The following is an 11,768-nucleotide window of genomic DNA, read 5'->3' as shown; positions in this document are numbered from 1 at the left end:
ATTTATGTCTTAATTAACTTCATTTGCACTGAAATCAAACAAAATAAACTAAAATTTAAAACAAAAATAGGTTACATTTGAATTATTTGCACTACCATAATTTTGCATCAGTGCAAATTATTTGCATTGCAACCAAACACAACCTTATGGATTCAACTGCATCTAAATCCAATCTCATTGGCATTATTAAATTCTCAAATTTAATCAATACGCATTACTAAAAAAAATTAATCAATACGATACATACCAAAAAGAACTGGTATGGGTGGAATTGCACAGATATTCCAGTGTGTTCAAACACACCTGGAAGATAATGCGTGGATCGGTGGATGTTATACAACCAAATGAATTTATATAATTGGCATTGTTTGAATGTCCCTAATCATACATTTATGTCCGGCAATAGGTTGCCCATACCGGCCCAAATCCATCTTGGGCCACATGTCCCTTATACCACCCCCTATGCTAAGCCCGGCCCAACCCAACAAACTGTTTAACTGCCACAGCTAGTAGGGGGTGTACATAGACCGGCCTTGGGTCGGCCCCTTCAAACCTGTGCAACAAATGAACCCTGCCTGAAATTAGACCCATGGTTATCATTTTATTTTAGGTCACGCTCCTTGAGTTGGAGGTTTGAAGGAAGCTCCTCATTCCTGAATCTCAACTGTATTTATTACTTTAGGTCACCCTCCTTGTCTTGATTAGTTTGTACTCTCTCTCTCTCTTCCAAGTTCCAAGTCAAGTTTTTCAATCTTATTGAAGCAATCTTCTTCAAATCTTATATACCCTTATGACCGAAATTAACGAGAAGGTCAACTAGCTGGTTTGCCTCTCTAGCATGTTATGACTGCACTCGTTCATCTCCCCGCTATTCTCCACTAGTCTCCAAATGTCTACAACGATGCCTTCGATGATAACTCCTGGAGTCTTCTTGATCTTCTTGTTAATGTCCTGAATGATGAGTTTTGAATTTTCTTCAAGCAGCAAGTGGGAATGGGATCCGATCCATCACTCTTTAAACATTTTTCTAATCAAATATCACTCCTAGTCCTAGCTAATTAAAATTTTCACTGTGATATTAAACTTAATCCACGGATATATGATAATATGAACATTGGCATTGGGATATTCACAGTGAGGCATCCATGAGCATGACTCATGATCACACCAATCCACTTTTATCAAAGGTTAAAGTTTGGAGAAAGTAGCAGCAGTCAAGCCTGGAACACGCAGCCTACTGCCTACCCTACTTTTAGGCTTTAGGGTTTGATTGGGCCCAAAAACTAGGCTTTTTAAGGTCATGCCCAAAAGACAAAATCTGCGTTGGGCTTGTTAAATTTTCAAAGGCCTTTTTAGAGTTCAGTCCAGTCCACTTCATAATTGTTTTATTAGTTTTCCAAAAATGTATTTATGCCCACGGGGCACCGGCACCGCCCTCCCCGGCTCCCCCTTAAACACCATCCCCGTGGGCCATGACCATGAATTCATGGAATCTTTCCCCCTTGTACTGACCCGAACTGTATGTACGACCGCATAATTCTGAGCCTCTGAGCCTGAGGTGAACTGAATTCAAATTAGGTTAAGCCTTCAAATTTTAAGAAAACCAAAAGCAGACATTCTAGACTCTAGTCTACATTGAATTGAATTACTGATGAGCCAACGCCCTTGGGGCTTGGGCAACCGCTACAAGGCTCTCTGGGCCACAGAGTCTCTCAACTATCCAGGTGGAGGATTTCCGTGTAATCTGGAGTTTGTTTTCAATACGGATAGTCCCGCCAAACAAACTAGGAGGGGAAAGACTGCCGCGGTACATGTGGCAGCTGAAACAATAGGTCTGTCTCATTCACGGCCAGCCAGACAATTTTAAGTGTAATTATCGAAGCATCAACCTCACCTCACTGGTCACAACCCTTTGTGAGGTTGACGACACGGGTATTTCCACCCATCAGACAACACGTGTTATTGAGATACATTCCGTTCTGTAGTGCCGTAGGAAACTTGAAATTTTAATTCCGGACAAATACATTGCCGTCCACTACAAAATTCTGAAAATACAGCCCCATGGTCTATTAGTAGCCTCTATAAATCGCATCCTGCTTGTGAATTCGATATCAATTCAGGGACAAGATTCATCCTGTTGGAGTCAACGATGCTCGCCGTCGTCGTCGTCAGTTGGTGGGTATCTTGACGTAAACCAATAATTAAACAGCCGGAGCAGGTGCAGGAGCGGGAGGGTTACATTGAAAGCTGAGCCAATCAAATGATCAATGACTAAGACAGACAGGTAGTTGGTAGCGGACTTGGAACCTAGTCATCATCCCTGATCCATGCCGTGTCGTCCTAATCAGAACCTTTATTGCACATGACAAAAGTAGAGTGGATGACTGCCATGCCAGCCGGTTGACAGTGAGAGCATTTGTCAACAAACACGTGGCCGGGGGCTTCCTCTCTCTCTAAAAAAATTAAGGTGGAGCTTCCCATCTCTGTTCCTTGTTTTTGGTTGCTTATCTGATGAGGACAAAAACATAACCGGAGAAACGTTGTTGAGATAAGTAAGCAAGATGGGCGTTCGCCTTAGATAAGGCTATTTGAGATCATCCACATTCTTCTTGCATACATTGATAATTGTGCAACAATATGTATCTATCACTTTGGAAATTTCTCCACATTGACTGGGACTATTCTGTCTGTGTGCCCGCCCGACTGCAGTAATTAGCAAGGAACCTGCCACTAAATTACAAAGCTTCAGCTTCTTAATATGATTATTTTATCTATGGAACTCATAGACTCTTGGCAGCCGGAATGTTTCTTGGTATGCCTAATTCTTAGAAATGTTTTACCTGGCTGAAGTCATCCCAAATACATGTCAAAGATATAATCAAGGACCATTTATCATCTTTAATTTTGTCCATTTCTTCTTAAGTTGAACAGTACTTGAACGCATGACTGGACAGAAGAAGGGGCTGACTCATGACTGAATTTCCTTCATGTTTGCAAAATTTTAATTGAATCAGTCCTCCATGCTTTGTTTCTGTGTAACCATACTAAACTTGTCTGGTTTGGTTCGAATTTCAATTACAGAACAGACCAGGTTGCTTCTTTTGCTTTGTATTAGCCCAAACAGCTATTGTTTTATGGATTGTCTAGAAAGGTAGAAACAGACTTGTTTTTGAAAATATCTTGCCTGATCCAAGAACTTTCATTATTCTTTGTAACAGTTACTGGAAGGAGAGGAGGACTATTTTGCTGAACAAATGGCAAAATTCTTCACAAGTGCTTGTAGATAATAGCTCGGAGTCTATTTGGAAGCATTCTCAGGAAAATATTTTGAAAGTTAATGTAGATGGAAGTTCCGTTAAAGAGGGACTAGCTGCTTTTGGAGTGGTTGTAAGGAATCATTTTGGTTGGGTCAGGGCTGTTTACTTTGGATTGTGTAATTGCACCTCTCCTATTCAGACAGAAGCTTTGGCTTGCTTAAAAGGTGTCCAACTAGCCAAAGAATCCGGGACCGCTGCAACTTTCAACAGAAAACCGGGGCCTCATTGAATAGCCCCGGTGAAATAACTTGGAAATCAGGGGTTTTTTTATCAGATGGGTTTTATTTTAAAGTTTTGATAAATAATAAAGGGCAAATTTGACATTTCATTTCCTTCCATTAACACTTATAGACGATGACAATTGTTAAAAAACTTAAGGATACCGCAGAACAATAACTAAACAGTAGGGATACCACGTGTCATTATGCTGAACAGTAGGGGTAGTGTAAAACATTTACCCTATAAGTAAAAGACAGTCATTTTAACCTTTACATTCTGTATAATGTGAACCACATTTTTCGTTTTTCTCATTTTTCCTTTTTATTATCAACTCAAGAGAAGGCTCCATCAACCTCAATAGTCCAACCCTTCTTGTCCTCAACAAGACCCATTTGAATGCCTGTAAGGTTTGAGTACAGTCTCTGTGACACTGTCCCAACTCCAGTTTTGTACACAAATCTGCACAAAAATTGAACGAATGCTCAAAAAAGTTAGTTATAGATTATTAAGATATGAAGCATCAAACAGACTACTCAATCTATTCAAGTATCAGTCTTTTAACTTTTATTTATTTGATAGGCGCATGGAGACATTTTTTGGGAAATTCATTGTTGATCAGCAACCAATTTAGAAAATTCATGTCATAGCTCCAATGGAGCAGTTATTTCTATAACTTGAAGCTACAAATTTTGTTTCCTTTTGAAAATTATTTATGTCCTAAAAACCATAATATAAAAGGGCCACTACCCAGTGTTGGTACTAGCTATCCAGGCCCTTGGAAATGGTGGCTGGATATGAACCCAATCCTTGGCAATGTTCGCACAAAGTAGCTGGCTCTTAGACTCAAACCCAAGTTCTCACAATTGTCATCTTGAGACTTTACCATTGCATGAATCAATTCAATGGATGATCCTCTCCTAAGAACCACAATCTATATGATTGTTTACCTTTTTCCCTGATATGCAATGCTCCCTACTTGAGCAACAACAACTGCAGTTCCCGTGCAGAAAACTTCATCAGCATCAATCAACTCATCAACTGGAACAGAACGTTCTTCAACCTGATCAAGTTCATAAAGATTGTATAAAGTTCTATTGAATAGCCACATAAAATCGAGCTAGACCTCTTTCAAGGAACAAGGAAAAAAATATATGAAGGTTCTTCTAGGATAAATGATTTGAACTTCCAGCAAATTCTTTATCAGAAAAACAAGACCACATGTTGTGAAACTCCTTGCTTTGTAATATTTTGAGAAATTGACACTGATTGCTTCAGCACTGAAGCTCAATTTCATCTTCTAGAAATACCTCTTACAGTTGGGAGTAAACCACCCTAATATGCTTCTAAGGTTTATCCTTCCTAATCATTTCAAGAATTGCAATTCAATTCTCTGGCACCCATAGACTATACAAAAATGTTCTGGCATTCATACTTGTTCTCATACCACCCCTCCCCCTTGTGCAACTCACAGGCATATGCAGTTTGTAAATATGCAATGCAAGGGATCAGCACCATGATGAAGAAAACTGAAACACCAAGGCTCCAGTAAAAGAAATTGTATTGATAAATTTAAGCAGTCAGAATAATAAAAAGATAAGCATTCTGTGATAACAGGATGGGTTACCTGGTATCCATAATCACGAGCAATTTCAATGATGCTTTTCCGAGTGATACCAGACAGAACAGTTCCATGTGTAGCTGGAGTTGAAATAACACTACCCTGTAAAGATAGAAAATAAAGACCTAAGAACTAGTTTGTGTAAACATGATCCACCAGTAAGAGGTTTAGTGAAAAATAGTTATTGGAAAAGAAACAAATAAATGCCAAGTAGATCATTGGTGACCTGCAGATAGTACAGAAATCATTTCTCTCTCCAAGGCTACTTGTTTTTACCCTTTCCACAACCTTCTAATCAAGATTCCCTACACTACCATGTCATAGAAATTTTCTCCAATAATTTGTCTCCCTCAACTCCCAAAATCTACATTAGAGGAAATAAAAGGACCAAGTAAAAATGCATATATGGATTGCCCTAAATCCATGGAAACTTGCATATCCCACATATAAAAATGTAGAAGTTAAACAGAGATTACACAAAAGATTTGGAACTTGATCAAAGTCCAAGTCACTGAAATCTAACTAGGGTATTTTTTGAGTGTTGTCACATTGAGAACATGTAATTATATAATGGCAATCATATTGGGTACAACCAATTTGATGACAAGTAACCCAGTCTGGTTCTGATATGAGAAGTTTGCATACAAAACGTTCTCAGTTCTAGAGAAATGAGATGCAAAGCATAACTTATGGTAATCACATTATGCATGAATTATGATGTTTAAGGAACAACTTTAATATGACATGAGAAAAGATGGAAAAAGTAACATGAAATAAAACCACTGGCTATTCAATTATCAATACCTTCACAATGAAAATGTTACAAGAAGAGACCTCCTCAAGATTTTTCTTCTTCACTGCATCAATGAAAAGGACATCAGAGAACCCTTTTGCCTTTGCTCGAGTTTGTGCCTTCAGAACCTAGACATGAGAAAAAGGGCCTTAAAATATTCATTCTCCATAACCAGGAAAATACATGCTCTTTCCCACCCCCCCCATGTAAAATTCCCTTGGTAAAGTGTAAGAGATGCTAAGAATCTTCACTGTTTAATGAAAGAAAAAAAAAATCAAAGTTAAAGATATGATTAGCAGCCAACTGTCCTCTATACTGTCATTTGTCATGCCTTACTGGTAAGTCGGTTACTGGATCTTACTTACAGGTCCATAGTTTGTGATCGTTTTCACCCCTCCAGTTCCACCAGGCGTAGCACGATGGAACTCATCATCAACCACCAAATTCAAAGGTGACAAACCCTCCTATACATAGAACAATGAAGGTTACTGACACTTATATGTTTCTTAGTCAAAGCTTAACTAAACGAAAAACTGAACCCCACTTTGAAATAGTTGCCAACTGGTGAAGCATATATTAGAAACGCATAATCAGGTGCTGGGGCCAAACCCAGAACAGGTCCACTTCCTATGAGCAAAGGCCGAATATACAAAGACCCTTTCCCTGGAGGAGGCACCTGGTTTCAATCAAAAACTAAAATTACAAATAGAAAAATGAAGAAATTTCAACTGCAGATATGCACAATAAAAAATTATTTTGGAAACAAATACTGAAAACCCAAGAGGTTTCTGCTTAAAGAAAACAACATGTAAAATGGAGAGGAGTTACCCAGCGTTTGTTTGCAATAACAGTTTGCTTTACAGCATCAACAAACTGATCAACTGAGGGGGATGGCATGCACATTCTTTCAGCACCCATCTTCATGCGCAAAGCATTTTGCTCAGGGCGGAAGAGGAAGAGTTGGCCATCTTCTCTCCTGTATGCTTTTAGACCTTCAAACAGTCCCTATTTTGGAGTTTACATTTTAGAATTGGCAACAAGTTTGTAGTATCGCGTAGGCTCTATGTTAAAGTTTATGCAAAACATATTTTGTATCAAGTCTATATGTCATCTTTAAACAAGAAATTCCCCACATTTATGGGTGGCCTGATTACTGAGCAGGGAAGGACTTCCATGGAGCAACATTTTGTTCGTAACTCATGCATGGAGAAGAACTAAATCCATGCCTATTTGAATTTCAAAAGGGAAGCCAGCATTTACTGACCTGTCCATAATTTAAAACTCCAGATGATGGGCTCAATTCAATGTTTCCATAGCGATTGAGTTCACCACGTGAGAAATTCTCATTAAGAGAACATTTCATGATGTACATGTAGTCAGTTGGCACAAGGCCAAAGCCAAGTTCATCCCAATTCACATTTGCATACTTGTCTTCTCCCCTATCACTGTTATTTTTTCAAGAAGAAAGATTAGTTCCACTAGAAAAGTTTTAAAAAACCAAGTGCTGATGGAAAAGAATAGAAGACAAACAACTTGGACATGAGTCTCTGGTAGAAACTGCATTCCAGGCCAATTCATAGGCAATGGACTCAAACAGACTATCTGAATCATTGGCATGATTGATTGAAACTTAATTCTGCTAGTTCTAATCAGGATGACAATTAGGCAATACAAGAATGTAAAAGTGAATGAACAAAGAAACAGGGCCTCAAGAAACCCCATCTAATTCAAGTATCATTATGAGTAGAAAATTCAGGAAATCTTTTAAAAGTACAGAGTGAGTAATCTAGTTTAAGAAGTTCCAAGAAAACAAGGTAATAATGAAAGTCACAAATCACAATGTCTTTCTGTAAATATTTAGGATTAACAATAAAAATTTGACAGCGGAAACATCGTAACATGCATTCAACATAATACGAAGTAAACAAACAAAACAAACCAAAAATTATTTTTATTTTTGAGCTTCCCTTTCCATATGTAAAACCAAGACGAAGGTTTCTAGCTACAAGTGATTACAGCATTGATAACTTATTGTTTAGCATGGTATTTCATAACAGTACACTTACCTGAAAGTAGCGGGTTCACTTACTGGTGAAGCCTGAGATGTGAAAGATGAATAAGCTCCAAGCTGCAAAGATACACAAAAGAGATCAATTGGGTTCTTTTGTTCACAAAGACCTTATCCTTCATCTGGTCCTGATTTATAATCGAAAAGATGACAGGAATGCTGCCAAAAAGACCAACATCATGGAATGGATCAAGTCTGGACTGTTGAATCACAACAGCGTAAAATTTCTAGCATAGATTTTTGAGAAGAACACCAATTATCTATTTATCTATCTAACATATTGTTTTTCATGAATTTGAAATAAACGACTGAACCAGCGTGACTTTTCACTGGGAGCATTTTATAAATCCTTTTCCCTCCTCTATTGGGAATATTCCACTGAGTCTTTTTTTTTTTCTTCAATGGAGCAACTTCTAGTGACCAGTTTTACCCGGTGGGTGGGGAGTGGGAGTAGAAAGTAGAAAGTGTAAAGGCATTGAAGCTATATTAGATTCAGCGCGCGTGGGATCACTGCACAAGTTAAAGAAATGAAAGAAAAGACTCGTGAAGCACTGAAGCTGTAGCACGCAAAACAGGATCAAAACGCCAAATAAGAGAAAGTGTACCTTTTGTGGGATCAGATTCCATATCAAACTCGGACGATTGAAGATATTAAATTCAACAAAACCCAGAAAGAAGAAGACAAATGAATAAAACTAATGTTTGAAACAGAGAAGTCTTTAGGGCATTCCAAGATAATATAGAAGTTTCCAATCCAAAATTAACCCACCTTCGAATAAGTCGAAGCAAATCTGGAGAAGTTTATCAAACTGCGGAGGGCCATACTACTTGGAACCATGAATTCTCCGTTTTACTGCTGTTGCAGTTCCCACCAAAATTCAAAATTTCAAGATAGGCAGAGAGAGAGAGCCCGTGAGGGTATGTCGCTCCAGAGGATGTAAAGAAACCAGCACGTGAAGAGAAGAAAACCAAACTTTGGTGCAGGAAGAACAAGAAAATAAGAGGAGGAAAGCTACAAGGCATTGATAAATAATAGAAGATGACGCCGGTGGCGGCTAACATTTTGACGATGTATGAAAGAGTTGGTTGAGTGAGCACCGTTTGTGAGGACTGAATCGGAATTCCAGCACATCCACGACACAACTCATCTAAGTCTTACGGCTCTCCCGCCCGACTTTCCACGTCAGAGTCAGATTCAGATAAACGGCTGAGCAAGTGAGTCGGAGTCGTGGGCTATCAGGGTCTCTCTCCTCGTCCTTCCCTGACTTCTCGCTTTCTTCTCTGATAATAAAAAGAGATTAGGCCATTTTCTTCCTAGTTCTTAGTAACTAAATACCAACGGAGTTGGAATCTCTTTCAGGCCTCATCCACCACTCACCACTTGGCTATTGTGTGGGAGATAAGTGGTGGAGGAGATGGATGCTAACACGTTCGCGTCAACCACCACGTTGGATCCGGGAGAAAACGTTACCTTCGCAAATCGCAATCCAATAACAAAGGGTGTTCTATAGCATATATGAGAAATTTGGTGGTGCACTCCAATCAATCCACGCCACAGGGCATTCTACAAGGTGTGCATTTCAGTGTTTGATTCTATGTTTTTCAACTATAACATTTAAGATAATTTATGTAATTAATCATTAAAAAATAATATTTTATTTTTTGTAATATATATAATATAATAATAATAATAATAATAATATATATAATTTAATAATTAATATTAATAATATTAAATAACACATAATAATATTAATATTAATAATAAATGAGAAGTAAAATTAATGATATTTTATAATATTAACAACAATATTAATAACATTTAATAATAAGTAATAATATCAATAACAATTAATATCAATAAAAGTAATATTCAAAACTTAATAATTATATAATAATATTAATATTATTTAATAATAAATAATATTTTTGCAAAAAATATTTGAAATTTGCAGAAATTACAAGAAAATCAGAAAAAATGCAGAAATTTGCATGAAATTTGCAGAAAAATACATGAAATTTGCCGAAAAAATGCAGAACATTGCAAGAAAATCAGAAAATTGCAGAAAATTGCAAGGAAATCAGAAAATGCATGAAAATTGCATGAAATCTGCAAAAAAAAATGCATGGAATTTGCAGGAGGTTGCAGAAAAATGCATGAAAATGCAAGAAAATCTGAGTAAGGAACAAAAGGTTCTGTGTCCATAAACCCAAAACCTAAGTACCCAAAAATTCTTCTTTTTTGCCATCACAAGATCATGTTTTGGCCTTTGGGCTGAGCCCATATATCAAATCTTCAATCCAAGCCCGCAGAAGTTGCACATCCCTGTTGAGTGTTGGTCTGTATGCAGATTAGGCTGTGCTTGGATGAGAATCAGGATAAAAACCCAATTTTAGGCTTTAGGAATTTTTACCAAATACTCAACATAAAGGCAAAAACTTATCCAAATAGCTACCTTCAAGGCTTTAGGAAATTATCCAAATTTAAGTTTTTTTTTTTCTTTTCTACCCATGATAATTTTATATGATGAATCTGTACATTTGAATGCTACAGTGCCAGTATCAAATGATTTCACTTCATGCTGGTGTTCAGGTGTCCTTATATTGCTTCCAAGCGTCCATTAAGTGGGCCCCTGTATCACCTTTATGAATTAGATTATCCAAATAGTGATGACTCCTGGGAAAAGGTTTCCTAGTAGATTCCCTACACGACCAACTCTATTTCTGCAATGTGGGTGGATGGTGCAGTTGGTCATCCAAACTCTGCACCCTCTAAAGTTGCCACATGTTTAATCCTCTAACCACATCACCCTTGCACTCCACTCTGTATTGATATGCACTCAAAGTTCTTAACTTCTTTTTTCTCTCTCTTATTTTCTATCACACCAGACATAGCCTAAACATCTTGACTAGAAAACCAGTTTCCATATTTCATTGTCTCAGATCAAGTGTTTTTGCAACATTCTTTATGAACTTTGACTAGAATAATAATGTTTATAATTAGAAAAACAAACTTGAGTAATGTTTCTAAGGTTGCATTTGACTCTCCCGAAAATAAGGCTTTTTCTCCTTGGTTGGGCAGAATACAAGGAGAAAAGGCTGGTTACTGGTTATTATCCGGATAGATGGGTAAAAGTTATAGATAAAAACTCCTTTTCTCTTATCCCTGTGAGTATGGGTCAATGGCTCAGATTTGTAATTGTTGCCGGTAAAGAAAGAAGTCAGAGCTCTTATATCTTATTTTTGACTCTTTTACCTATTTATTTGTCAGGGAGATCAAAATTCTCCAGGTATTATACCATTGGCCACCAAGGATGTATTCAGCATAGTCTAAGATGTAAGTGGATCTATGAAGTTTGTAAAATTGATGTCCACCATGCTTTGAAGGTTGAAGTATGTGCATAAACTGCTTGTCTTCACCAAATTATCTTGTTGGTTTATGTCAAGAGACCCACATTTTTCTTTCTATTTCTTATCATTTTTCCATCTGGTCTCTCTCTCTCTCTCTAGGTGGCTTTCCAGCTTTCAGTATGAGACTTTTAAGCCTTTATATATATGGCTAATTGGTTTTTTTTCTATGGGATTTATCTGTTTGCTAAAATGATTTTTGTTTTGTTTGTTTATGTATATTCTGTAATGTTTTTTTCCCCTCTAGCTATTGGCCATTTATATAAGGGAGAAGTACCAATCAGCCCATATCAGAATTTTTTAGGCCCAAATTACAGGGGGAATGCATCCTGACTGTGTATTGAT

The 11,768-nt window shown here is 37.4% G+C and overlaps 1 protein-coding gene and 1 long non-coding RNA gene across 5 annotated transcripts; one reads left to right on the top strand and one right to left on the bottom strand.

Annotated features, from left to right (window-relative positions):
* Positions 1 to 3,678: 3,678 nt before the first annotated feature.
* LOC148850014 (branched-chain amino acid aminotransferase 2, chloroplastic-like) lies at positions 3,679 to 9,320 on the bottom strand. 4 transcript variants are annotated; one of them, XM_088947072.1, is made up of 11 exons: positions 9,114 to 9,320; positions 8,785 to 8,988; positions 8,014 to 8,075; positions 7,212 to 7,392; positions 6,776 to 6,952; positions 6,492 to 6,623; positions 6,313 to 6,411; positions 5,959 to 6,075; positions 5,161 to 5,256; positions 4,484 to 4,596; positions 3,679 to 3,995 (listed from the first exon to the last, which is right to left on the bottom strand). In XM_088947072.1, the coding sequence occupies exons 2-11, from the start codon at positions 8,851 to 8,853 to the stop codon at positions 3,869 to 3,871; spliced, it is 1,173 nt and encodes a 390-aa protein (XP_088803198.1). In that variant the 5' UTR covers positions 8,854 to 8,988; positions 9,114 to 9,320; the 3' UTR covers positions 3,679 to 3,868. The 4 variants fall into 4 exon arrangements, with proteins under 4 accessions (XP_088803198.1, XP_088803199.1, XP_088803197.1 ...); XM_088947073.1 differs by having other exon boundaries at positions 8,621 to 9,320; XM_088947071.1 differs by having other exon boundaries at positions 8,785 to 9,320.
* On the top strand, positions 9,312 to 11,475 carry LOC148850013 (uncharacterized). Its single transcript, XR_016099718.1, has 2 exons — positions 9,312 to 9,586; positions 11,287 to 11,475. It is a non-coding gene; the product is annotated as an uncharacterized LOC148850013 (long non-coding RNA).
* Positions 11,476 to 11,768: the final 293 nt, after the last annotated feature.

This window comes from Nelumbo lutea, chromosome 5 (genome assembly GCF_056320005.1).
Source record: "Nelumbo lutea isolate HS-2025 chromosome 5, American lotus-T2T, whole genome shotgun sequence".
Taxonomy (NCBI): Eukaryota; Viridiplantae; Streptophyta; class Magnoliopsida; order Proteales; family Nelumbonaceae; genus Nelumbo; species Nelumbo lutea.
Note: the sequence above shows the minus strand (reverse complement) of the source record. Positions and strands in the feature narration are given on the sequence as shown.

Excerpts from the sequence above, each read along its gene's own strand:
- LOC148850014 (XM_088947071.1), bottom strand. The coding sequence starts at position 8,853 with ATGGTTCCAAGTAGTATGGCCCTCCGCAGTTTGATAAACTTCTCCAGA. Across the intron at positions 6,953-7,211 it reads GAGTTTTAAATTATGGACAG|GGACTGTTTGAAGGTCTAAA; the intron begins GTCAGTAAATGC and ends ACTCCAAAATAG. Across the intron at positions 5,257-5,958 it reads GTAACATTTTCATTGTGAAG|GGTAGTGTTATTTCAACTCC; the intron begins GTATTGATAATT and ends CTATCTTTACAG.